A 27,940-nucleotide genomic window follows, 5' to 3' on the forward strand; every position below is an offset into this window, starting at 1 on the left:
AGGGCAGAGCACCTGCAGCACCGTGCGCCCTTGCACTGCCCTGGAGCTCTGGGCGAGCACCCGAGCACCTTTGTGTAGCACAGCGCCCCCTAGGGATCATTGGGGTCAGCACTGACAGTGAAGGCAGAGCGGCCCCTACTGAGTCACTTGCATCACTGCCTGCCACACAGCAGCCCCAGCGCCGCCCTGGGCACTGGGATCAGCACAGACTGAAAGGAGCAGGGCTTCTTCCCAATCAGTCGGTACTAACAAGTTCCTCAATTGCTTCCCAGCCCCACACACTGGTCGCCCCGACACTGGCCCCACCTGAGCTACCAGCATCGCTCCCGGAATGTCTCTCGTCTGCTCCTACTCCAGCCCAGTAAACTGAGGCAGCTTGATGGCTGCCAAACCCCTAGGCCCCGGCTGCTCTGTGAGGAGACTGTGAAGAGGGTGCATTTCCCTTTGTCCAGACACGGGTTTGGTGGGAGCCTGAGGAAGAGCCAGGAACACCGCCCACCCGCACACCCTGGCGTGGGGGATTGTTTGGACGGGGACTGGGCGGGCAGGAGAACAATCGGGATGGAGCAGGGGCCCGGTGTGTGCAGGAGGAAGGGAGCTAGGCTGTGGCTGTATGCTCAGCAATAGGAAATGCTTTATTAGCTGGGAGTGGTGGAGAAAAGCCAGGCAGGAAGAGGCAGTAATAAGAAACATTTTTTGACTTCTCCCACATCCAGAGCTCAGAGATCTTGCCAAACTGCTGCGTTTGGGAAACAGGGGGAGAGCCCCCGGGACTGGGGAGGGAACCTAGACGCACACATCCCTCTCCCCGGCTGGGACAGGCGACAGCGGCTGGAACTAACACTGGAGCCAAAGCACTGCCCTGCCAGTATCCCTTTGCGAATCTAGGAAGGTTGGTGTGTGGGGTGGGGAGAACGGAGGCTGACCCATGAATCTGCTTCAGGCTGGAGCTTGCAGTGCAGTGGGGAGCTGCCTGGGGTGAGCTAGAAAAGTGTCTGTCGAAACCCAGGATCCAGATACTGCAACCAAAGGAGAATCGCCTCTGGCCCTGGGAAAGGGTCACCACAGCCCCGCTGGCAGCAGACGCAGAGCCGGAGACAGGACGCCCAGACTTGGGTCTGGCAGGGTTCCTTTCTGCCTCCAGAGGCTCTGCAGAACCCACCCGCTCACAAGCAGCCTCTCCTCGGGGCCGGTGCTGTCAATGAGAGGGGGAAAGCCGTAGGTGAGTTGCAATGAACTGCTCCCTCTGTGGGTGTCGGGATGTTTCTTAGGCTGCTACCCAAAGCAGAAAGTGCGCTACCAGAGATCTCGTCATGGGCCCACTCCTTAGCTAGTGGCCTAGCCCTGATCTTACTGGAGCGCCTCTGGCTTACAGCAGCTGAGACTCTGGCCCCATATTTGTAACTCCTCACCCCCTCTGTTCTGTTCCTGATTTGCCCCCTCTATGACACATTGGAACAGACGGTTCTTTGGGTCCCCCTTTCACAGCAAGGGGCATCCCTCGCCTCTTAAGACTCTGATCTCCCTCAGATCTCACTACTTGCCACTGAGAACCACTCCATTGCTTGAATGTAAAGTGGAGTAACCGTACTGAAGCCAGCAGAATTTGCTCCTGATTTATGCTTGTGCAACTGAGATTAGAATCTGGGTTTACCTCAAATGCAGTTAGTGGGATGACTCTGGATTTGCACAAGGGTAACTGAAGTCAGAATCTGGCCTTGTGTCCCCTTTCAGAAGATGAAACAATATGTAAACTATAGTTATATAATATGCAATAGATCTAGTGCTGGACAAGTAGTGCAATAAAATCATCTGCCTTACTGGAGAATTGGAGAGTAGCAAATGTTTTGCAGATTTTTCTAAAAGGCGCTGGGGAAATGTAGTAAATTGCAGACTAGAGACTGGTAAATTAGCTGAAATGATGGAATTAACGATATGATAGGGTCAAAGTAACACAGCTTCTGAAAAGGAAAACCACGTTCACCAATCTATTCAAATTCTCTACCATTTTCTATAACAGAACAGATAAAGGAGAACAAGTGGACACAATTAATTTAGACTTTCAAAAAGGCCTTTTTCAAAGTTCCTCATAAGAGCTTGCTGAAGGCGCTAAGTAGTCCAGATATCAGAGGCAAAGGGCTATATCGGGTCAGGAACTAGGTAAGAGATGGAAAACAGATTGTGAAGAAATGGTCAATTTCATCACCATCGAAAGTTAACAGCAAGAGCTGTGCTGGGGCTGATATTAATGAATGATCTGGAAAAGAAGATGAGCAGTGAGGAAGCAAAATTTGCAGATAACACAAAATGATTTTGGTTCACCAAGACTGTGGAACGTCAGAGGGCCCAAACAAGTTAAGGGGAACATGGTGGGAAATGAAATTCAGCGTGGGATGGAACACCGTGAACTGCTCCTTCGCTGCACAGAATTACTAAACTGCTCAGGAGAAGGAGCCAGGTAGCTCGGCCTTAGTTCGATGTGCTGTACCAGCAGAGAAAGCCAATGCAATGTTGGGGTGTGGAAGGAATGGGTGGGGAGTATTCTGTTGTTATCCTGTAGCTCAGTAGGATACTCAGGACTGGAATGAGGTGTTCAGTTCTAACAAACACTCACACCCCAGGAGGGGGTCAGAGATGCTTCACAGGATTCGTTTTTTAGTGTTTCTAAAAAGCTTCCAGGCTAGAAAAAAAAAAAAAACCCTTGCTGTTCTTGGCACAAACAAACAGAAAATCAACCTTGCCCTCCTGTTTCTCTAACACACAGAATTTGAGAGAAAATAAACACGTGGGTGGGGAGGGGGCGTCTGGGCTGACTTTTTTTTAAATAACAAAACCTGTTTCTCTGATTTTTAATGTAGCGACTGCCTCGAGCGCAGGGTAGCACAAAGCCCATGCTGTGCAATACGGCTGCTCAAGGCATCTGCTGGCTCTGGGCACGTTGCACCAGGCATGCCAAGGTCCCCGGAGCAACCTTTGGAAGGCTCCAAGGCTCAGTTCGGCTTCAAAATGGGCCTGAAGGAGACCCCCGAGCCAAGCGAATCTGATCTCTGGCTCTCAGCTCTACATTTTCTCTAGCCCTAGGAATAACAGCATGTTCCCTGGATCAGATCACTGGTCAGCTCCTGAAAGCTTCAGTGGCAGAAGATGTCACTGCCCAATGCACCTGGCCAATTCTGAACTGATGGGGGAGGGGAATCTCCATAGCTCTCCCAATTTAGGTTCAAAGCCCATTGAAGTAAAATTTCGATCTAGCGACCCATGGCCTGGTTTGTAGAGGACTGTGAGTGCCCACAGCTGCCTCTGACCTCAAGGGGAACTTCAGCACCTCTGACAACCAGCCTAGAGCGGCAGTGTCCTGGAAACTGCCTAAATCTGCTGCCTCCCCAGGCAGGAATAGCGCTTGCTCCTGGCCGTGTGCTCATGTGCCCTGGGAGGGGAGGGGGGCGTCTGTACAGCTGCTGGTTCTCAGGGAACAAAAATAAGGAACCAGGTCATGAGATGCATCCTGGCAATCAAAAACCAAAAAAGGCTTTTCTGCGCGTGGTTTGCTGGGCACAACCCCTAGATCTCTCCCATGCGAGCGTGTGACTGTGCAAACCATGGTGATAATTTTGTTGATGATTCTCTTTCCTGGTTTGGTTTCACGTCAGCTAGTTAAACTGTTCTGCAATGTGAACCAAGCAGCATGAAGGGCCCTGGTACCTAGGGCAGGGCAGGGTGTTGGGAAGAGGAGAAGGGCTTAGGTCTCAATCTTCAAAAGTATCCTCTGGGGTCTGATTTTCAGAAGTGCTGGGCGCTGGGGAAATGTAGTAAATTGCAGACTAGAGACTGGTAAATTAGCTGAAATGATGGAATTAACGATATGATAGGGTCAAAGTAGCACGGCTTCTGAAAAGGAAAACCACATTCACCAATCTATTCAAATTCTCTACCATTTTCTATAATTATGAAGAAATGGTCAATTTCATCACCACTGAAAGTTAACAGCATGCAAAGCTTCTTCTATTTAGCATGAATGAAAGGTGGTCAGCATACCCTTCAGTTTTAAACAGGTCTGTGATTAATGGTAGCCATTAATGGTAGCTCTGCTGCTCCCAGTGACTTCAGTTGAAGTTATGGGCGCTCTGCACCTCTGAAAATCAGACCCAAGATCATGGTCCTCAAAACTGAAGCTTCCAAACTCCATGCCCCCCTTGGAAAACATTGGTCTTGTTCTGTGCCTACACTGCGATCAAAGGACTGCGGCACAGCCAGGACTGGCTGGGTCAGCTGACTCGGGGTTCTGGGCTATCAAACTGCAGTGAGGCTTTCCAGGCTTGGGCTGGAGCCCAGGCTCTGAGACCCTGCGAGGGTGGAGCATCTGCCCAGCTATTTTTAGCCCTGCAGTCCACCCCCCATGAGCCCGAGTCAGCTGAGCTGGGTTTGAGATTCAGCGTGGTGGGTTTTTTATCGCAGTGAGGCAGTGCCCTCTGGGGACAATTCATGGCTGCTCTGGACGGTTAGCTACACAAGTGCAAGGGGCTGTCTTTCTGATATTCAGAGCCTGTGGATTGCTGCAGGAGGCACCAGGCATGAATGTCTTGAGCCCAGGGAGCTGGTTTGAATCCAGCCCAGCGCAAAAGGACCAGAACGTAGTTACTGCTCGGGGGTCTGTGCATCAGGAGTTTGGTGGGGCTCAATCTAGTTCCTTCCGGACACGTGTCCACAGCCCAGAAACCACCATCATGAAAGGCACTTGCTGGCAGCCTCAGCAGATGGACCAAGGCCTGAATGGGCCACCAAGATTGAACCTTTGCATGCTCAGATGGTCCTGCCAAGGCACCATTAGGGCTTATTGGTGGAGCAGTGGAGGAGGGGAGCCTACAAGCACTGTCACTGGTCCTGTGCAGAGAGGATCTCGGGGCTTTCTCTCTGATGCCTTTCACCAGCACTAAACACACTCCAGAGTGTATTAAGACCGGCTCTGTGCTGAGGGGTTGGCCGCTACAGTGGCATCCTGGGCTGGCACGCTGTTTGCAAGAGGAGGCTGTGGGGGAAAGGGGGGCAAGGAAAGACAGCGACACATCTGCAAGCATTCATCGCCCTGCTTCCTTGTATGCTCTGTGCCAGAGTGGCCTGTGGGGAATTGCAGCTCCGAGTGCACTTCCATTTTCAAAGAAATGTTAACTGTGCATTCTCCACCCACATTCTTAATAGAAGCATCTTGGATAGATCATTACATCGGCCTGCTTTCTTATGTGATTATGTAGGACACCGTAGCATAACATCTTAAATGCTTGGCATGCTGTTGCATTATAAATCATATCAATAGCACATGCGGGGAAGAGGTGGAATTAAAGTTGCTTTAATTCTGATTATCCCCACACAGGTTCTTGGCTGGTGTAAACTGATGTAGCTCTGTTTATTTCACTGGAGCTATTCCGATTTACAGAAGCAGAGAATCCGGTCCCACTATTTATTTATTTGTGGTTCAAAGGGTCACAGACAAGATACGGTTGCCTTGCTTCTTTTGCCCTGAGCAGCTTGCCAATACGTGGCACCTTGCCTAGTTGTTTCCATTAGAGAAGAAATTGATGATACAAGTCAGGTATTTCTCTGGCGTAATCCTGTTTATTTACAGTGAATGAACACAGGGTCCTATTTCCCAAAACACATAAGGAAAAAAGAGCAGGAAGTTTCCTTAGAATTTCCAAGCCAGCTTCTCCAGCCAGTCCTGTGCCCCAAGGAGTTCTGTCTCTCTGTCTCACGACTGTTTCTCATGCTGTCTGCTGGTTTTCTGGACTCTCTGCTTCTCTTACATGTCAAAAAATCCTTTAGCCCCTGCATTTTCAGTCTGTCATAGAGAAACCCCATTTATTCTCCCTGGGTTCCTTCTTGATCAGACTTTGCCACGCAGTCCAGTGACTTGGGCGGTGGCTTCTATTGTGTCCAACTATCACTACATAAAAGGGGTTTCATTTCTTGCATTTAGCGTGAATGAAAGGTGGTCAGCATACCCTTCAGGTTTAACCAGGTCTGTGATTAATGGTAGCCATCAACCCTTCCAGAGAAACAACAATTGTTAAAAATTCTTCTTCCCTGTGTTACTAACTCTCAGGGCTATTAAAACTGAAAGGACTTGAAACTTCAAATTGAATTCCACCACTGATGCTGCCATCTGTTTCAGAGTAGCAGCAGTGTTAGTCTGTATTTGCAAGAAAGAAAAGGAGTACTTGTGGCACCTTAGAGACTAACAAATTTATTTGAGCATAAGCTTTCGTTGCATCCGATGAAGTGAGCTGTAGCTCACGAAAGCTTATGCTCAAATAAATTTGTTAGTCTCTAAGGTGCCACAAGTACTCCTTTTCTTTTTTGCCATCTGTTGGACCCTTTTGTGCTTCAGTTGGCTTGGGATGGGGATATTGCTCCTGGGCAGGCACTTTCATTCGGTTCCCCATGTTTGCGGGACAGTCTGCGGGGTGACATTCAAGAATTTCGGTGCATTGAGTTTTGGTGCTTGGATCCAGGGGCTTGATTCTAGAAACAATCCAGAGATGAAGTTCGGCTCTAAGAATCAGGTCTTGCCACTTTTTTCACCAGTCTTGTAATATTTAGGGTGAAATCCTGACTCCATTGACTATAATGGCAAAAATCCTATTGACTTTAGTGGGGGCCAAGATTTCATGTTGAGCCCCTGCTCTGAGAGGAGAATGATGATGGAGGAGTCTCAATTTCCAATTAAAATGAAAAAAGTACATTTCTAGCCTGCATGGTTGCAGAGAAAAGCCTGGAAATGTGTCTCAAGTGCCCCTCTAAGGGCTCACAAACCAGAAGGTAACAAGCCTCAACTACAGCAGCTTTGAAAATCGTACAATTCGTAAGCCAGTCTCGTAATATGTTGGGGCCTGACTCCTGATTCTGGAACTGTTGGGATCGGTGACACTGACTTCTACTGCTAGGCTATCTGTCCCGAGCCCTGCACTTGGTTCTGAGTTGAGGGGCCATAGTACCAGCTGGCACAGAGACGCTGAGGCCGTGGTGTGGAGACCTAATGAGGTGAGCGAGCTACAGAGAACATGTGAATGGTGAGTCACTAGGGCAGAGGGTGCAGGAAATTAAATCTCAGTTTCTGGAGTAGAAGCTTCCTTCTAAAAGCAGCTGTTTGGAAAGCAGCAGAATAAAGTGAGTTCTCAGCAGTTCTCAGGACCCCCTCCTCCCCTCTGCAGACTGTGTTTCTGTTACTGATGAGAACCAGAGAGCTCAGGCTTGGGTCATGAGGCTACTTCTGACAGAGATGGTTTGGGTCTCTGGAGCAATGTTACAACATCCAAACTGTGGATCTTAAAGAACCCGTGAGCCATCTCTGTTAGTGTGTGAGAGAGAGGGCAAGAGAACGAAGGGGGGGGCGGGATAGAGTTGCGGGAAGGGAGGGAAAGTATCAGAGAACACAGAAGAGGAGAGAAGGGAGGAAGAAAGAGTAGGGACAAAAAGGAAGGAAGGAAGGAAGGAAGGAAGGAAGGAGATCAATAGCATATGGCTCATCTGCATCTGCCAATAGCAAATACCTCCAGCAGCTGGCGATGAGACTCTAGCTGGGGCGGGCTCTGAGTTCGACAGAGACTTCTTTCCCAGGGGTCTGGGAGGGTGGGTCTTGACCACATGCCCAGGGTCTAACTGATTGCCGAGTTGGAAGGGAATTTCCCCTCGGTCAGATTGACAGAGACCCTGGGGGTTTTATACCTTCCTCTGCAGCACGGGGCATGGGGCACTTGCGGGTTTGAACTAGAGTAAGTGGTGCATTCTCTCTAATTTAGAGTCTTTGAATCATGATTTCAGGACTTGGCTAACATAGTCAGAGGTTGCAGGAGTGAGTGGGCAAGATTCTGTGGCCTGCGATGTGCAGGAGGTCAGACTAGAGGATCACAATGGTCCCTTCTGACCTTTGAGTCTATGAGATCAGGAAGAGGGGAGGAAGAGAAAGGAAATGGATCACAGGAGCGAACCAGAACTGGGCTCAGCCCTTTGGAGGTGCCTCTAGGCCCAAAGCCCATTTCCTGGGAGCTTCCTTTGTCTCCAGGCTGGAGTCCAAGGCCCAGCTCTGGATGGGGCCTAGATTGCCAGGACAGCAGCCGTCCAAACTTGGGCACGATAGAGGTTGCAATTACTATTCCAGGATCCTGCCTCCAGCCGGGGGGATCCAAACTGTCTGAGATGAAGAATCAGGGGCCACCCTGGAGTGAGCTAGCACTTTAATTTCATCAGGAGTGGGTTTTGCTTACACCAGGGCTGAATCTGTGCCATGGGTGTCTGCAGTGGGTCCGGGCTGTGGGACAGGTGAGATTGGGGTGCAGCCCATGTGACTGTCCTTGGTTCAGGGCGCAGCTGCTGCAGAGCACCTAACTCTCCCCCCCAGGAACGTTGCCCTGTCTGTGGCAGTGTTTGGGGGATGGGACTTAGAGAACCCAGTCGCCCAACATGGGTTAGGCCTGAAAATGCATCCAACCCCTTCGCTCAGCCTTGAAAGGGATGTTTGCCTGCTGGTGCTTTCTCCACAAAAGCCGCAGGTTCCCTGGGCCAGAGGTGGCTCTCGCTCCCAGCCCTGTGTCCCACTGGAGCTGAGTCTCTGTTTCCCCTCCGGGAGCAACAACAAAGCGAGGTATTTCGGGGAGGAAAGGTGCCTGCGAGGCTGCCCTTTGGCTGGAGCCACGGAGCTGCTGTCTGGGCCAGATATCTGTTTGTGCGGCTTGGAGCTGTGTGTGTTTGCGTGACTCCCCTTTCCCATCAAGGCCAGAATCTAAACAATCTTGATTCCTGTTCTGGCTTCAGCGGCGGGCAATGGGCAGGGCTCCGTGAATTGCAGGAAACGGAGCCATCAGCCTGTTTATGTAGAAATTACAGACGGAGGTGGGTGGAGGACCCAGGGGCTCGTCCATTTAGAAAGGGATCCAGAAGCGAAGGAGACGGCTGCACAGTGGGGAGGAAGGGGGCTGGGAGGCTTGGGGACAGTGGTGAGGTCAAGTCTTCATCATGTTTAATTTGGCAAGAATTTCCTTTTTACAAGGAAGAATTTAAAAAACAAAAATACCCTCCTTCTCCGTAGGAGCAGCTGGGAAACTTTTGACTGCCTGTGACAAGTGTATTTGTATCACTGATAAGCCTAAAGAAAAGGAGTACTTGTGGCACCTTAGAGACTAACAAATTTATTAGAGCATAAGCTTTCGTGAGCTACAGCTCACTTCATCATGCCTTCGGATGGCATCCGATGAAGTGAGCTGTAGCTCACGAAAGCTTACGCTCTAATAAATTTGTTAGTCTCTAAGGTGCCACAAGTACTCCTTTTCTTTTTGCGAATACAGACTAACACGGCTGCTACTCTGAAAACTGATAAGCCTGATACCAAAGCCCGCTGGAGGACCCAGTCTGTGAGTCTCCATAAAGCACAGCTGGCCCGCAGTATACTTCGGAGCAGGCTCATGGAGCTATACATCGCGCCAGATCAGTTCCTTGCCATTGCCATGAGCCCCCGTATTTCTATGCCTGTGGCACACCACCCTTTGGTCTCCTTTAGTCTAGTACAGATTACTGGGCTCAGTACCAAGGTCACTGGGTGGGGTTTCATGGCCCAATATGCAGGTCAGCCTAGGTGGTCTAGGGGTCCCTTCTGGCCTTAGAAGCTCTGACTTTGATACATAGAAGAGAGGTGCGGGGTACCCAGCAGCAATTGGGGGAGCCTGGGGGAGGGGAAGGTGAGCCCATCTTCATCAGACCTTTCAGAGCCATTGCTCTTTGATCCTGTGCGATCTATTGCTTAGATCTAGTTAAATCCCACTAGCTGCACTCCCCTGCTTTGGCCCCACTGCATCCTGTTACGTCTGTTACTACCTGGCTCCCCCTTTGAACTTCCTAGGTCCCCCTTAGTTCCTGCCACCGACACTGCCCCCGCTTTGTTAGTGATCAGGTCGTGTGGAACTTCTTGGCTCCCCGTTTTAAAACTGAAGCTGTGCTGGTGCAAGTTGGGCGCTGTGCTCCACTCCAGAGATGGCTGCAACATGTCAGTGGTGGTGAGACCTGCGCAGGCTGTAAAATGCTTTGGTGTGGCTTTTCCAGGGATGGGAGGAAGTGCAGCAACACACGTTGCTAGAGTGAAAAGAGGCTGATTGATGTGTCTGTTGCTCTTCACACGACAATAGAACATGAAGGCACCGCAGGGACACAGCTGGGTCACAAGTAGGGAACCATGCTTACTACACACGTGCAGGCCTAGCTACAAACACACTGCTGCTCTGGCTGGTTTCTGGTGGCTTCTCCAGCCCCAAACGCAGTAAACGGCACTAACGGGTTCACAAACCATGCATCCGATGAAGTGAGCTGTAGCTCACGAAAGCTTATGCTCAAATAAATGTGTTAGTCTCAAAGGTGCCACAAGTCCTCCTTTTCTTTTTGCGAATACAGACTAACATGGCTGCTACTCTGAAACCTACCCTATTCCTGTCTGCTACCCTTCTGTATGCAAATGGACTGCTGTCAATCAGTGCAGAGTTTGTATTTACATGCATTACCAATGCAGACTGAGCTTCTGGAGGCTGAGTTTAGCTGGAATGGGTTTTCATGCAGTTGTGTGTCGTAAAGATCTCCTGGAATCACTCTCAGGAAGAGGTGGTAACTGTGATATCCTGGCCAAGTTCCACTCTGGATAATTCCATCCTACCTACCTACATCCTGCCTCCCCCCCCCCCCCCCGGCAATTTCAGTTGACTACAGAATCCTTTATTTCCTCTCCAAAGCCATTGTGTAGCTTTGCTGAGCGACTGTTAAGTAGCTGACCTGTTCCAGCCCAGATGTGGCTGCATTTCAGGGATGCATGAAGTGACCCCCTATATACAATGAAGCTGCATGATAATAATATCATTTGCATTTGCGAAGTGCTTTCGGATCCTCCAGGTGAAAGAGGCTGCAGAATTGTGAGACTGCGCTATTCATTCATTCTGTTTTCTCCAGAGAAAATGCTGCAAGGAGCCATCGGGAGCTTTCTCCTGGCCGTTCTGACTGTCCCAAGGAGCTTACCAGCTGGTAGGTAGCAGAATAGCCAGAGTGACTAACGACAGTGCAGTGTTCCCAGAGCACAGCTGTTTCTTTCTGTAGTGTGCAGGAAACTGAAATAAATGGCAGGAGATCTGGAGATTTATTTATATACTCGCCTCTCAAAATAAGTCACCATCCCAGGCAATTTATTCATACCCCGTGTGTCTGCCTGGGGAAGCAGTACTGCCTAGAGGCCAGAGGAAAGAGCTGGGAATCAGGATTCCTGGGTTTTATTCCAGCTGTACCAATGACTGGCCATGTGACCTTGGGCGCCTTGTTTCTCCTCACGTGTCACTGACCTCCCGCCAGGGTTAGTTCACAATGGTTCATAACGTGCTTTGAGATCTTGGATGGAAAGGGCTGGAGACATGAAATGAGAGATGGGATGCAGGGAGTATTCCTTCAATACCTCGAGCTTTTCCCTGGGGTGGTCTCCTCTGGGTGGAGATGCTGTCTTGGGCTATTAACTGGGCAGCTCTCACAGTGTCCTCACCCCCTCCGGTAACCCCAGTCTGCTGGGGATAGTGTTCATCTCCGCCACTGCTCAGCCCCAACCTGGGGGTATCTTCTTCACCCTGCTCACAGCTACCCAGGGCTGAAGCAAGGAGGAGCTATTTGAGGCCCCGTTGTTAGGGCCAGCACCATGGGAGAGCCCAGGTGAGAGAGCTCAGTGCAGAGTGAGACACTGGAGGGTTTGCATTAGAGATGAGCCCCAGGCTGTGAAACAGGCCAGATCCCGACCACAGCCTACCCGGGGCACTGGGGCTTCAAATCTGAAACCTTGCTCGGGGTCAGAGCTTGCAGCTCCAGCCTGATTCTGATGGGCCAAACACCCCAAAATGGTGAAGTCCAGGTTCAGGTCTTGACTTTGCTCCGACCTTGGGGAACGCCTTGATGATGATGATTGGCCCCAGCCTAGATTCTGGGGTGCAGGTTCCAGGCATAACCTTAGGGCCCAGGTTTAGAAACAGGATCAAGATCCTGCCAGATTCAAATTCCCCTGAGTGGGGCTCAGAGTCCAAACTCAGATGTGAAATTGCAATGGGATGAACAAAAACAGCTGTATCAAAAAACCCTGACCTTCCTGAAGTTAAAGCCCCAGGGACAAATATCCTGGTTTGATCCCATCCCCAAATTCTTTCTCATCTATCCATCACATTTATCTAGCTATTTATTTAGCTATTTATCTACCAGTATGAGCCTGGATTTTCAGAAGATCTCAGGGGCAGATTTTCTGGTGATCAGCCCCTAAAACTCGGGTCACTTTTAAGAAGTGCCCAGCGCTCGACCTGCCCTCAGTGTGCTGGCTTCTTTGAAAATCTGGCCTGCATGGCCCGGCCTTGACTAGCCAGTCCTCAGCAATGTGAGACTTGCTGTTAAAAGAAGCTGGTTTGTGTCCCCCAGCGTTTACTAATGACCTGTCTCCCAGCCCATTCAGAGTCCTCCCATGACTTTCGGGGAGCGGCGGATGTAATGTGGGGAGAGTCCTGTGGGCCCAGCCCGGCTTGGCTCCATCTGTGAATGTGCCGTCTCGTTTGTGTCCCACAGAGGAGCTGATGTGCGCCTGTGACTTGCAGCCGTGTGAAAATGCCACCTGCTTGGGGAAGGTGTGTTTTGTGAGCAAACGCCTGGAGAACGGGAAGGCCACCCAGGACAAGGGTTGCCTGAGTTCTCATATCCTGGAGCACTGCCAGAGTGCAGCCATGGAAGAATACGCTATGAGCTGCTGCAGCTCCAACATGTGCAATGAGAACATCAGTGTCCTCCTGAAAGGTAGAGCCCAGCCGTGTCCTCGGTCCCTGGTATGGCTGGGTGCAGGGGGCTCCCCTCTCTGGCACTTTGTCCCAGGCTCCCACCCCCTTCCTTGGGGAACCCCCCGACAGCCTTTGGGGAGACAGGAATTTCCCCGGAAATCACCCTGAGGCTGCCCTGGTGCCCCTCTGGCCTTGCCCCTCAGCTGAGGTGCCTCCCAGTCCCAAGCTCAGGCCCTGGGCTGCTGCATCTCTGCCCCAACATCAGCATGTGCTCACTGGAGCCCAGCAGACTCTGTCCCCCTCCTTCAGTGGGAGGAGAGCTGTCAGCAGGAACTGGGATGACATTTGCTGTCCACTCTCCAGACAACTGGGACTCTGTGGCTCTCTACTGTTGTCCCTGAATGGCCCTTTCACACCCACAGAGAGGAAGGCTCCTAGCAGCCACGAGGCTGCTCTAACTTATACCACGGCCCTGCATGGCTCTAGAATATGAGAAAGAGAAAGGTGGCTTGAAGCCCCCTCCCTGTCCCAGCACAGGAGCACAGAAACCAAGCTGCAGACCCCAATGCCTGTTCCATCCAGACTTGATCCCTGCTCTGACTCCATGCATAGTGCATTTGCCCCGGGACTCCTCCACAGCTGGTCCTTTTCTTCCCCTCAGGCCAGGAGCAGCCCAAAGAACCTGCCTCTCTGAGGAACCTTCTCCTGATGATCCTCGTCCCCGTGCTGGCCCTCCTCGTGCTCGCCACGCTCGTCACGCTCTCCTTCTGGAAGCTGGCTCAGCATCGCAGGAACCGGCTTCTCATCAGACATGATGACTTGGGAGACACAGACATCATGCTGAAAGCCTCCATGGTCGGAGACAGCACCTTAGAGGTGAGTGAGCCGTGAACAGCCTGAAATAGAGACGGCCACAGACAGGCTCCCACCCCGCAAACCCCCCAGATCCGAATGCCCCAGAATTCTGGAGAGGTTGGATCCAAACCCAAACTTTGCCGCCAGGGCCCATCTCTGTGTCACGGTCAAGGGCTGTCTCCCTAACTAAGAGGATATTACATTCAGAAGGGCAAGTAGGGCGGTACCCTCCAGTATGCAGTACTAGCAAAAGATTTTTAGCAGTATGGGGTACCGGAAAGCCTTGGGGCTAGCCCGTTCCTCCGGAGTGGAGGTTGGACTGCGCTCCGCTCCTTAAAGGAGCAGAACCAGAACGGGGCTAGGGAGGGCATTCATTCTTTAAATGGCTTTAACAGCATAATACATATGCTAACAAACTTAAACAATGGCTTTGTTTAAGTTTGTTAGCATATGTATTGTGCTGTTACCTTGGTCAGGAGTCCTCAAGAGGGGAGGGGTAGGGGAGATGGAAGGTGTTTAAACAGCGTTTTTTATTCTGTTGCTCCCCATTGGTCTGAATTATCCATGACATCCTGCAGCAGGCCACTCACTCACCGGCACGGCGCCTCCGGCTGGTTGTCTGGGAATTAGCTCAATTCCAGCCCTCGGAGCGCCCCCTGCTGGCCGGTGTCTCTTCTGCCTCAGTTCCCCGTGTCCCTCCCGGACCCCGGTGCCCTTTACCTTGGTGTTCTGCCCACAGCAGTGCCCCCACACTCTGGATCTCCCCTCCCAGGGGAACCCCCCTCTCCCTATGCCCATCTTGCCTCAGTGGCTACCGCCAGTCGTCATCTAGCTCCCTTTCTCTGGGGCAGCCTGCAGCCTGTCATGGCCACTCATCATTGGCAAGAGGGATGGATCAGCTGCCTCTGTCCATCACCGGGCTGCACCTCTGCAGTCCCAATACCTACTTAGGCCTTAACAAGGGCTGCTTTTAACCCCTGCTCTCCTGGAGTGGGACAGCCATCCCACTACACGTCCATACTGCATCACATCAAGTCCAAATCATTAAAGCAATGCCTCTGCTTGCCCTGACCAGCGGATGTTTGGATTCTGATGTCAGCCCAGTTCTGCAGCCTGACCAGAATCAGGTGTTGTCCCCAGTGTACACTGAATTCTTCTTTGCAGCCAAACTAGTCTAACATGCATTTTGTTAACTGGAACTGGTGCAGCAAAACAAAGAAAACAAATGCCTCCTTTTCCAGCTTTGTGGGTGAGAGAACTATAAGTGAAGATGATAATGCTGGACACTGACGGCCTTAAACCAGCTGCCTCAGGAATCTGCCAAGAACTTTGCTGAACATATGTGCCTCATCTTAGCAATGGAGCTAAGACTTATCACATATCTGCCACCTCTATTCGAATGACACCCCTTCTGATTTGACAGCCCAGGCATTGTCCCCTTCATCCAGAACAATTTACAAACTTGGAACCTAATCCTGTAAACCCTTAATCATTTGATCAATCGCATTGAAGGCAATGGGACTAGTTGCATGACTATGGACCATTTTTGTGGGCTGGTAAGAGTTTCAGGAGTCTGTTCTGTTCTTATAAAGGATGTTGAATCCCCCATTGAAATGCAATGTTTAGGTACAATACCATAAAACAGTTTAGGATACAGTTCTACTTAAAATTTATCCTTTAATCAGTCATACATATGCTAAAATGGCTCCTCACCCAATTCCCATATTCCATATAAACAGACTGAATACTACATATTTGGACAGCGATGCACCAATCCCCGCTCAAAATTTATAAATTTATTCCATCTGCCCCCATCACTGTGCCCATGTGCCCCATCTCTTGCTCTAGATCGCCACCAGACAGCCTCACCACCCTTGTGCACCCCACTATCTCAAAGCTCCCCGTGCCTGGTTGCCATGGTAACCGAAGAGACTGAATGACCAAGTGGAGGGATTTAATGTTGCTTGAGGGGTTAATGTGCCACCAGCCATTTGCAAGGTTACCTTGCTGCAACCTCTGTGACTGACTTCCAGTGATCTGTCCCTTAGGACCTGCTGAACGAGGACTGCACGACGGGCAGCGGCTCCGGGCTGCCCTTTCTTGTTCAAAGAACTGTGGCTCGGCAGATCACGCTGGTGGAATGCGTAGGTAAGAAAACCCAGCCACCGTGTCTGCCTTTGAACATCTGCACGTGGTGAAGGAGGATCCCCCTGGCTCGGCTATCACCTGATTCCTTCAGCCAGTGAGCCAGGCATGTCCCAAGCTCCCATCCCAGGAGCAGCTGGAGATGAGACCATGAATCCTGACCCTCGGGGCAAATTTTTGACTCTGGTTAAGGCCGACTCTGTTACCCACCCGCTAGCCCAGGGCCCTCTGGAGATGCTTAGTATAGGAGGGGGAAGGGCAAGCAGGTATTGGACTGGAGCTGGGCTCTTCCTAACCCCTAATCCCTGATATCCGATGGGTTGGGCTCTGGCCCTGAGGGACCTGGCCTGACCCCCAGCCCTACAGACCAGGCCTGGCCCTGAGGGACCTGGCCTGACCCCCAGCCCTACGGACCAGGCCTGGCCCTGAGGGACCTGGCCTGACCCCCAACCCTACAGACCAGGCCTGGCCTGGCAGGACCTGGCCTTTCCCTTAGCAGACAGGCCTGGGAACGGAGGTACCCAGCTTATCCCCATGACTGTATATGCCAGGCGTGGGCATGAAGTCACCTGTCCTAGCCCCTAATTGGCCAGACTAGACCCTATTAAGCCAAAGAAAAGTTCTGGCAATTTGCTGGTGACGAGGTTCCTTCTCTGCTACTGCAGAGAGCCTGAGGCTGCTGGGTTGCCCAGTGGCTGTCAGAGGGTGCAGTGCACTGGCTCAGCCATGGAACCAGCTTGCCTCTAGTTACTGATCCACAAAGAACATAAAACCTTATCCTAGGAGTGGCTGAAGTGGGGCAGGTGTGCACCACCTGAGCCTGTCATAAGGGTTCGCTCAGCACCAGCAGGGCAGCGTGACGCCGTGTCCGTGTTATGGCAGGGAAAGGGCGCTACGGGGAGGTGTGGCGTGGCATCTGGCACGGGGAGAACGTGGCCGTGAAGATCTTCTCCTCCAGGGACGAGCAGTCGTGGTTCCGCGAGACGGAGATCTACAACACGGTGCTGCTCAGGCATGACAATATCCTGGGTGAGTAGCAGCCCACGAGGGTATTTATGTGACGTCCAGTCTGCTGGTGCACCCCGTTCCATGGCCCCTTCTGCTTTGTCCCCCTCTAGGCTTCATCGCCTCTGACATGACGTCCAGGAACTCTAGCACCCAGCTCTGGCTCATCACTCACTACCATGAGAATGGCTCACTCTATGACTACCTGCAGAGGACAGTGCTGGACGCCCAGACCTGCCTGAGGCTGGCCAGCTCCATCATCTGTGGCCTGGTCCACCTGCACGTGGAGATCTTCGGGACTCAGGGGAAACCAGCCATTGCGCACCGGGACCTGAAGAGCAGGAACATCCTGGTGAAGAACAACATGCAGTGCTGCATTGCAGACCTGGGTGAGGAAGGGGGATCGATCTACGGGGCCAGAGTCAGGGCTGTAACCCAGCTCTGCATGTCATCTTGCTTGGGGAACAGAGGAACTAACCATATCAGACCTTTGTCCCATCTGCCCCTAACCACTGTCTGGATTCCCTTTCACCTGCGCTCCTTGTGGTGAAAGGGCAGGTGCATCTCTAAGGAGTGATGAAAGCAAAGGCTGTTTCCTCTGCCAGTGGAGGGGATGGTCTGCTCATCGGGGCTTAAATATTTAATTCCCTGGAGTCACAGGTTCAAATGCAAGTGAGGTCAACTCCAGGGTATTTTTTCTTCCCCAGAACAAAATGGTAGTGTTTCAGGAGGCGTCAGTTCCCATGTGACAATAAATATCCCCCCCCCGCCCCTTCGCAGCCCCAGTGATCAGCAGAAAGGAGGCAAAAGGGATAAGCCAGGGAAGGAAAGAAAGAACAAATTGCCATGGGAGACAGAGGTACACACAGGCTGTACTGATCTCAGATGGATTTCCCTGGGCTGTAAGCAGAAAACTCTGCCAGACCCAGATTCCCTCATAGAGAGAGGATTGAAAACCCAGGCCCTCCATGTCCTCCATCTTAGCCTGCGTGATGCTGCTTCCTTTCAGGGCTGGCGGTCATGCATTCCCAGGGCAGCGACTACCTGGACATTGGGAACAACCCACGGGTTGGCACCAAACGCTACATGGCCCCCGAGGTCCTGGACGAACAAATCCGCACCGACTGCTTCGAATCCTATAAGCAGACAGATATCTGGGCATATGGTCTGGTGCTCTGGGAAATCACCCGGAGGACAGTTGTTAACGGTAAGGGGCAGTCAGGGGGGGCTTTGGGCAGTGAGACACAGTGCTCCTAATTCTCTCTCCACATGCACAGACACACAAATATAGATGTGATACAAGGACCCTTCTCTATATATATGTACACAGCTGTCTGTCCTTTTAGAGTACCCAGAGACTGCCCTGGGGTCCCTGGTCTGTATATATGCACAGAATATCTTGATGCCCACAGACACCTGAGAGGGTCCTATCTATTCTGCTGTCCTTCTATATTCACTGTCTTATACCCAGACTGTGAGCTCTTTGGGGCACAGACAGCCTCCTTGTTCTGTTTGTACAGCACCCAGCACATTGGTCTCCTGGGCCATAACTGGGGCTCCCCGTATGACCTCAAAAGATAATACATCCTAACCTGCAGAGAAAGATCTGGGGCTCTGACTGGACAGGCTGAGGCTGGGACTGCCTGTTTTCATAGGAAGCTGGCAGTATCACATGTCCTTAGTTTTGCAACAGATGGCAGTGGGGTAAATTGGTCTGTTTCGGAGCCTGGCACAGCCTGTGGCTGCAGCCGCAGTGGAGTGGCTGAGCAAGCAGCAGGCTGGAGTGAGAGCCGCATCCTCCCGTGAGTTAGCGAGGCTCCCAATGCAGAAATAAATGCTGCTCAGGGCTGTTCCCATGAAGGTTTTCGGCTGCTCTGGGTAGTTTTTGCCCGAAGATTAGCTGTAAATTATAAACACTGTAATCTAGTGTCAGCGCCTGGCTCACTGATTAAAGGGCCCATTAGACTCAATCAGCACTTTGTTTGCTCAACACTGATTAGAAAACAAGCAGCATCAGAGGACTGCTTGGAACCTGGCCACATCCAGGGGACTTCCAGCTTCTCTGGATCATGGGCTGGTTAACCCAGTGTATTTCCCCCATGGCCTGCCACAGCCAGGGGTTGGCCAGTGCTGGCCTTGGGCAGAAGCAGCTGTTGTGGGATGGATATGGCAGGGAGGGCATGCTTCTTGGGGGAGGACAATGGGGCTGAAGTTGTGCAATCACCCAAGAGCAAATGGGCCAGATGCCGACTCCTTCTCCAGGGCTTTGGGAATTCACCTCCCCTGCCCCATTCCCCCCCTGCAGTAGCAGTGTCAGAATGGGGGGAGGGCTTAGCTTTTGCAGCTAGGACATCCCCCAGGTACAGTCCTCTCACCCTCTAGCAGCTTGGGGCTCCACAGAGAGTGAGCCTGGCCCCAGATGTGGTGTCTTCAGTCCATATCCCTGGCAATGGAATGCCCCCTGCCATACACACACGCTCATTGTGGCGGCCTCAGCAGACGGGCCCAGGCCTGGATGAACGCCACAGAGCCCATCTCTCCCTCCAGGGCAGGGCTAAGGGACATAGGCAGGGGGGAAGGTTGACCCAGGTGGACACACAGAGGCCTGCGGTCTCCTGGGTGTCCAGTTGGCACCTTTCACCAGCAGGAAAGTTCATTAAATGGTGGAAGTTGGGGGCAAGGTGGCAGCTCCCACGAGGCGCAGTCTGGCTGGGCTAATCGCTCTCAGATTAAACACTTCACTTAACTAACCCAATGCCCTTGCCTTGGCAGCCCATTAACCCTTGCGGGGCCGAAGGCCTTTCTCCCAGAAGACGCTCAGTGCAGGGGAAACTCCCCACTGTGCACTGCATCCAGGGGGGCGCAAGGTGACGTGGGAGATACACCCTCTGCCCCAAGGCTTCCGATCCCTTTTTGACGGAGGCTCGTGAGGCGCCAAATAGGAACTTCTCACTGCAGTGGGCTGATGGGACACTGGAAGGGCTTTGGCAGCCAAAAAGGGTTAAATCTCTTGCACAAAGACATATGGAGGCACTGAATATGGATTAGCCAGGGCCAGCTGCTAGCTGGTCTGCGGTGAACAGCTGCCTGGCCTCCAGTTCACCACTAGGTGGGGGCTGCGTCTAAGACAAGGTTCCCAGATGATCTGAATTGGCCCCTGGTTTCCTGCAATTGCAACCAGTTCCAAAGGGAGACCTGGGGTCGGGGGGGTTTCCCTCCCTATGAGCAGCACTGAGGTGTTCGCTACAGGCTTGGTGCATCTTCCTCTGCAGCACTTGGTAGCCAAGGCAGGATTCCACCCAGGGTCTGCTTTGGCAATGCAAGTCGCACAGGCCGAACCTGATCTGAGCTACGCCAGCGTGAATCTGGAGTAAGGGCGATGTAGTTTGTGGGTCAGCTCCCACAGTGTGCTAGCACTGTGCCCGGTGTGTGAGCACGTTCGTGTCTCACATCCTTCTTGCGCTGTGTATCGGTGCCACGCCTGCTCTCGTTACATACCCCCGTCCCATTTCGTGCCCACCAGGATGTATAGCTTGGTGTTAGTGCCCCATTGACTGGCTATGCCCGTGCAGGTTCAGACATGTTCATACCATGAGGAGGGTCTGTAGCGCTCTGCAGCCACATCCACACGTACCACTGTCAGTACAGAGAGCATGGGGAAAGGATCCCTGGAGTGAAATCCTTGCCCCACTGGTATCAATGGCAAAACTTCCATTGGCATCAGTGTGAGCAGTTCATCCCTGTACTTCAACTCCTCCAGAGACGCGGCAGTCTATACTCCGTACACCACCTAGCACGAGGGGCCCCAGTCTTGATTGGGCCTCAGGCACCATAATACATGTGATTAATGCGAGTCCGTTGTTTGACACTGGAGCTATTAGGGGTTCTTCATGTCCTTAGTACAGTGCTAGGAGCAAGGCTCATCTCCCTATAAACAAGCACTCAGCAGGTCCAGGTCCATCCAGCAGAGGGCAGTGGTGCAAACGTGCGCACGCACACACATACACAGGTTCCTGTGGTGCATGGGTGCACACGCACATGCACACGTGCCTGAGTGGTGCACGCTCCTGCTGTTTGTCCTGTGGCTGCTGATGAGTTACGGTCACTGGTGCATAGTGCTGGCAGTTTGTGCTGCATGCCCCTGTGACCATGCCAGCTTTCCTCACCTACTGCCCTCTCTTCTTCCGGCAGGGATAGTGGAGGACTACAGGCCTCCTTTCTTTGACATGGTCCCAAGCGACCCCAGCTTCGAGGATATGAAGAAGGTGGTTTGCACTGACCAGCAGACACCCAGTGTCCCTAATCGGCTGTACTCTGACTCGGTAAGTGCAGCAGAGGGCGCAGATCCACTCCAGTGGAGTGACTCTTCTCTAACTCAACCACCATATAAACCCATAAATAAGAACATAAGAATGGCCAGACTGGGTCAGACCAAAGGTCCATCTAGCCCAGTATCCTGTCTTCCAACAGTGGCCGGTGCCAGGTGCTTCAGAGGGAATGAACAGAACACAGCAATTATCAAGTGATCCATCCTCTGTTGTTCAGTCCCAGCTTCTGGCAGTCAGAGGTTTAGGGACACCCGCCGCATGGGTTGTGTCCCTGCCCATCTTGGCTAATAGCCATTGATGGACCTGTCCTCCATGAACTGATCTAGTTCTTTTTTGAACCCAGTAATACTTTTGGCCTTCACAACATCCTCTGGCAATGAGTTCCACAGGTTGACTGTGTGCTGTGTGAAGAAGTATTTCCTTCCATTTGCTTTAAACCTGCTGCCTATTAATTTAATTGGATAACTCCTGGGTCTAGTGTTATGTCAAGGAGTAAATAACACTTCCCTAGTCACTTTCTCTGCACCAGTCATAGTTTTTTAGACCTTTATCATAACCCCCCCCCCCCATCAACTCTTTCCCAAGCTGAACAGCCCCAGTGTTTTTAACCTCTCCTAATACAGAAGCTGCTCCATCCCCCTCATCATTTTTGTTGCCCTTCTCCATATTTTTTCCAATTTTAATATTTCTTTTCTGAGATGGGGTGACCAGATCTCAGTATTCAAGGTGTGGGCATCTCATGGATTTGTATAGGGGATTTGTGATATTTTCTGTCTTATTATCTCTCCCTTTCCTAATGTTTCCTAATATTCTGTTAGCTTTTTGAACTGTTGCTTCACATTGAGTGGATGTTTTCAGAGAACTATCCACAATGACTCCAAGAACTCTTTCTGGAGTGGTTTCAGAGTAGCAGCCGTGTTAGTCTGTATCTGCAAAAAGAAAAGGAGGACTTGTGGCACCTTAGAGACTAACAAATTTATTTGAGCATAAGCTTTCGTGAGCTACAGCTCACTTCGTCGGATGCATTCAGTGGAAAATACAGTGGGGAGATTTATATACACAGAGAACATGAAAAAATGGGTGTTACCATATACACTGTAACCAGAGTGATCAGAGAAGATGAGCTATTACCAGCAGGAAGGGGAGGGGAGGAGGAAGAAAACCTTTTATAGTGATAATCAAGGTGGGCCATTTCCAGCAGTTGACAAGAACGTCTCAGAGGAACAGTGGTGGGAGGGTGGGGTGGGGGGATAAACATGGGGAAATAGTTTTATTTTGTGTAATGACCCATTCACTCCCAGTCTCTATTCAAGCCTAAATTAGTTGTATCCAGTTTGCAAATTAATTCCAATTCAGCAGTCTCTCGTTGGAGTCTGTTTTTGAAGTTTTTTTGTTGAAGGATAGCCACCCTCAGGTCTGTAATCGAGTGACCAAAGAGACTGAAGTGTTCTCCGACTGGTTTTTGAATGTTATAATTCTTGACGTCTGATTTGTGTCCATTTATTCTTTTACGTAGTGATTGTCCCCTGGAGTGGTATCAGCTAAATTAGACCCCATCATTTTGTATGTATAGTTAGTATTGTGTTTTGCAATGTGCATTACTTTGCATTTATCAACACTGAATTTCATTTGCCATTTTTTTGCCCAGTCACCCAGTTTTGTGAGATCCCTTTGTAACTTTTCCCGGTCTTCTTTGGACTTAACTATCTTGAGTAATTTTGTATTGTCTGCAGACTTTGCCACCTAACTGTTTACCCCTTTTTCCAGATCATTTATGAATATGTTGAACATTATTGCTATCAGTACAGATCCTTGGGAACCTCACTGTTTACCTCTCTGCACTGTGAAAACTGGCCCTTTATTCCTATCCTTTGTTTCCTATCTTTTAACCAGTTACTGAACCATGAGAGGACCTTCCCTCTTATCCCATGACTGCATACTTTGCTTAGAGCCTTTGATGACGGACCTTATCAAAGATTTCTGAAAGTCCAAGTACACTATATCCACTGGATCCCCCTTGTCCATGTGTTTATTGGCCTTCTCAAAGAATTCTAATAGATTGGTGAGACATGATTTCCCTTGAGAAAAGCCATGTTGACTCTTCCTCAGAATATTGTGTTCATCTATGTGTCTGATCATTCTGTTCTTTACTATAGTTTCTACCAATTTGCCAGTACTGAAGTTAGGCTTACTGGTCTGTAATTGCCAGGATCACCTCGGGAGCCTTTTTTAAAATGGGCATTACATTAGGTATCCTCCAGCCAACTGGTACAGAGGATGATTTGAGCATTAGGTTACATCCCACAGTTTCATATCTGAGTTCCTTCAGAACTCTTGGGTGAATCCCATCTAGTCCTGGTGACTTATTACTGTTTAATGTATAAATTTGTTCCAAAACCTCCTCTATTGACATCTCAATCTGGGACAGTTCCTCACATTTCTCACCTAATAAGAATGGCTCAGGTGTGGGAATCTCCTGCATGTCCTCTGCAGTGAAGACGGATGCAAACAATTCATTTAGTTTCTCTGCGACAACCTTGTCTTCCTTGAGGGCTCCTTTAGTACCTTAATCAGTGGCCCCACTGATTGTTTGGCAGGGTTTCTGCTTCTGATGTATTTAAAAAAAATTGCTCTTAGCTTTTGTGTCGTTTTCTGGTTGCACTTCGAATTCTTTTTTGGCCGGTCTAATTGTACTTTTACACTTGACTTGCCAGAGTTTGTGTTCCTCTCTATTTTCCTCTGTAGGATTTGACTTCCAATTTTTAAATAAATGGCCTTCACCTGATCCATGAGGAGGGGATCCTGCAAACACTTACACACGGGTGTAAGTCATGGGTCAAGCAGTCATGGGTCTAACTCATGGTATTAGTGTCCAGCATGTGCATAAGTGTTTGCCAATAGAGGGGCCTTTTGCTTGGAGACTTAAAGCTCTTCCTACAAGGCATCTACATTTTATCATCCCCATTTCACAGATGGGAAAATGGAGGGTCAGAGAAGTTGACCAAATATTACAGCTTTTGAATGACAGGCTTCCAGGAAAAGCTCTTACTTCACCCACCTGGTCAGGATTCTCCTGCTCAGCGTTCTTGCTCGTGACTTTTTTTTATGGGGCCTGCCAATTGGGGGAGACAAAGCAGCATTCTGCTGGGGGGATCATTGGTTAATATCGGGGAGCCAGATCTGTTGCTGGTGTAATTGGGCGTAGCTCCACAGAATCAATGAAACACTGCTGATTTACACCAGGGAGGATCTGGCCCTGGATCTCAGTTATTTTCATTTGATGGTAATTTTTTTTTTCTCTCTCTCTCTCGGCCCCACCCAGATTTTGTCCGCCTTGGCTAAGGTCATGAAGGAATGCTGGTACCAGAGTCCCTCTGCTCGGCTCACAGCCCTGAGGATTAAAAAGACACTAAAGAAACTGAGCAGCTCCCTAGAAAAACCCAAACAAGATTATTAACTCCGGGGAGCAGGCCCGACAGCACTGGGATCGGGTTTCTGACTCACTTGCTCAGATTCCAAAGCAGCAGAGAAGCCGAAGAGGTTCAAGGTCACTGAGTTTATGCTGCGCTCAGGAAGAGTGCCGGGGCTCTTTGCGCGACTATGTAACAAACCGGTTTTTCCCTCGAAGTCCAGCCCCGTTGTGGAAGGAGGATTTTAACTGGCCACCACTCCCCAGGATTTTAACTGGCCACCACTCCTATTCCAACCTGCTGCAGAAAAGCCCCACTCAGCAGCTGCCAGTTGCCCCGGCATGTCTTTCGCAGTCGCTCTCCAGTGTCCTCGGAGTTGATTTTTTGGAGGGTTTTTTTTTAATTAAAAAATAATTCTCCCAGCCCATTTATAAAAATACCCGCGGGGTCCGTGAGCTGACGCCAGCCTGTCTCGCATGCCAGACAGGAACAAGAGCAGCAGCCCACGCCCCGTCCTCCTCACAAGAGTGGGGCATTGACTCTGAACGCCACATCAGGACCATGTGAAAAGCAGGAGTCTCAGTTTAGCCTTTGGGATTCTTTTGCACATAGGTGAGTGTGCATGCACGCGTGTCTATCTGAGGACACGTGTAAAATAACACAGTATGCACCCTGGAATCACCAGGAGCCGGGCAGCAGCTCAGTGACTGGAACTGGGCTGTGATAAACGCTCCGTGCTCAATCAGGGGGTGCAGCCAAAGCCACTGTAGGATGCACCAATTTAGCATCCTATTGAGAACCAAAGCTGCTCTATACCCCAGTGGAGAGTCCTCAGGGAACAGCCTGCCACCCTACCCTGGTGCTGAAACCCCCTTGGGGCTGCAGGTGTCATTCCTCCCTTCTGTGGCGGAGTTCTGGCCTTCACGCGCACCGGCCCTTTACTCGTCCTCATTCAGAGCCAGGCAAAGCTCTGGGTGGGAGGTGGGCCCGGGGGTTTTTGGATTTACTTCCATTTGTTTACACCAGGCAGGAATTTGGTGCAAGCAGCCATAGTGTCAACTTGACATTTCCTGGGTTGTCCTGATCTACCCTCTCCCACCCCCAGGGGCAGGTGCAGAAGGGCAAGAAACACCCCCTCTTTCAGTGGGTCCCCCTCATTTCCCCAGTGCATCCAGCTATTCCATCCCCCCTAGCTGGTAAACTGCCCTGACCGGCTTAATCTCACTGCTACCTGTGACTGGAGAGATGAGTTCCTGCCCCCTCCTTCATTGCTGACACAGCCCAGCATGAAGGAATCTGGGATCTGCTCAGACCTGAGCTTCCACAGTGAATTTGGCACCAGCAGGGCTCCCCACCCACAGCTCCCCCATGACAGCAGCCAGGAATTCCCCGACGGGTGCAATGTGCAGCATGTTTCTTGTATCCTGTAAAGGACAGTACTGGGTTAAATCCAGGTTAGCGTCCCCACCCCACCTCACTGCTGCAGATCCCAGACGTTGTGCAAGCTCATAGATCCTCCCTGCCGTATCTTCCTCCCATAGGTACTTGGATGCATTTGCTTCAGTGGGAAGGGGAGTCACGTCGTCATATTCCAAGCAGACCTGCTAAAGATGGGTCTGAGCCGCTGTGTCCAGCCCTGGCCTTGTCTCCTGTGGGGGCCTTTCCACCTGTGCACACTGGCCGTGCAATGTGGCCGTTCTGACGGGTGTCTTTTCCACGCATTTGGCACAAGCGGCAATGAAAACACAAGGTGCAAGGCGGGGCAGAATAAGACCCCAGGTCTCCCCTACAGGCAGCCCAGACTTCCCAGCCACTGGAGGGGCCCACCTGACACTCCCTTGTCTGTTATAGACAGAGGATCCCGGAGGGACACTCCAGGTCTGTAAAGGACACAATGTAAGCCACCTTGTAGAGCCGCATCAGACTTTGGGGGGCTGTTTGGAAGCAATGTTTTGATTGGGGTCCCTCTCTGGTTTATCCACATCCTGAACTGTCTAGAGCGGGGACACTCAACTCCCTAATGCTGCCCACAACTGCCCTGCTGCTGTCACACGAGTGCAAGGACAGAGCTGAACAGCTGCGGGATTTTATTGCGGGTGGTTTCAGCTGCCCAGTTATCAAGAAAGATACAAGCATGAGGAAAATATTGTGGCTCTCTGTGTTTGTTTTTGATTAACAGAGCTCAGCCCGGATCTATTCTAAGCACTCTTAGCTCCTCTTGACTTCGCCTGGAGCGGAGGGCGCTGAGTGACTCGCGGGGGCAGGTCCCCTGTTGAACAGATATTGGCAAATTAAGGGCGTGAGCATGCTCCAACTGCAGTCCATGGGCAGTTTTACAACCGCTTTCAATGGGGTGCAGCGGGACTGAGCCCCAGCTGTGGCCCACAGCCTCCTGGCAGGTTGGCAGTGCAGCCAAGAACCTTTCTCCCCCAGTTTGGGCATCTCACACAGCTCAGTGGTTCCTGGAGCTGGGACATAAACTGCCCTATCAGCACAGTACTTTGACCAACCCTTATTGAAATCAGTGGCTCGTAGGCATATATTAATGAAATACATGTCTGTCTTTGTGTACCCAAAGTAGCTCTGATTGAAGTACAACAATATCATGGATTTCATGTGTTAATGAGCCCCTGAGGAGCTTTTCTCTCTGCCTCAGGAGTATAAGGATAAGAGAAAGGTACATTTGCTGACTCTCCTAAACCCCAGGGGAACGGGAGGACTCACATGCTTAAAGACAGGCACGTGCTTGTTGAATGGGGGCCTGAAATACCTTCCTCTTGTCACCTCTCTTGTGATGCTCACCTGGTAGCCATCACTATATTTAAGGCTGAAAAATAGTCATTATACCCTGCCACATTCTTCTCCCTCCTTCCTTCCCTCCCGGGGAGGCAGCAGCACAGAGAGCTTTCAGCTAAAGAAGCCAGCCCCTAAAGTTCTGACCCGGATCCAAAAAATTCTCCAAAACTTAAGGCTGTTCAGATCTTGGGGATCAGTTTGGTCTCATCTGTAACATCAGTTTAAACAGTGCCCAGAGAAACAGCTTTGGGCCCTATTCTATAGTTATTTATATGTTAAAATGTAATATATTGAATAAAATGTAAAGCGATTTTATCTCCTTAGTGCTACAAAATCTCTGCCTTTTGCTCAACTTGAGATGTCAGGAGACAGGGAAAGCCCTGCTGTCCAGAGCTCATGCATGGTCTTTATTTATGCTCAAAGTGTTCAACTCCTGTGAATAACGTCATATATCTCATTTGCATCCAAATCCTACAATAAACCTTGCTTCCAACCCATTTATAATCTTTTCTTATTAAAGATTAGTGGGAGGAGGGGCTGATGCTGCAGCACATGGCTACAAAATGAACCCCCAGGAGATTTGCCT

The 27,940-nt window shown here is 50.8% G+C and overlaps 1 protein-coding gene across 3 annotated transcripts; it reads left to right on the forward strand.

Annotated features, from left to right (window-relative positions):
• The first annotated feature begins 588 nt into the window (after positions 1-588).
• Positions 589-27,851, forward strand: ACVRL1 (activin A receptor like type 1). Of its 3 annotated transcripts, XR_006278329.1 has the most exons (11): positions 589-1,222; positions 10,978-11,049; positions 12,610-12,834; positions 13,477-13,691; positions 15,719-15,818; positions 16,698-16,844; positions 16,934-17,209; positions 17,830-18,027; positions 21,012-21,142; positions 24,471-25,170; positions 26,100-27,851. XR_006278329.1 is itself a non-coding variant. In XM_038379248.2 (10 exons), the coding sequence occupies exons 2-10, from the start codon at positions 10,983-10,985 to the stop codon at positions 24,603-24,605; spliced, it is 1,494 nt and encodes a 497-aa protein (XP_038235176.1). In that variant the 5' UTR covers positions 589-1,222; positions 10,978-10,982; the 3' UTR covers positions 24,606-27,851. The 3 variants fall into 3 exon arrangements, 2 of the variants coding, with proteins under 2 accessions (XP_038235176.1, XP_043362362.1); XM_038379248.2 differs by having other exon boundaries at positions 24,471-27,851; XM_043506427.1 differs by lacking the exon at positions 589-1,222 and adding an exon at positions 1,274-1,695 and having other exon boundaries at positions 24,471-27,851.
• The last annotated feature ends 89 nt before the right edge of the window (positions 27,852-27,940 follow it).

The sequence above is a fragment of the Dermochelys coriacea genome, chromosome 20 (genome assembly GCF_009764565.3).
Source record: "Dermochelys coriacea isolate rDerCor1 chromosome 20, rDerCor1.pri.v4, whole genome shotgun sequence".
In the NCBI taxonomy this organism is placed as follows: domain Eukaryota; kingdom Metazoa; phylum Chordata; order Testudines; family Dermochelyidae; genus Dermochelys; species Dermochelys coriacea.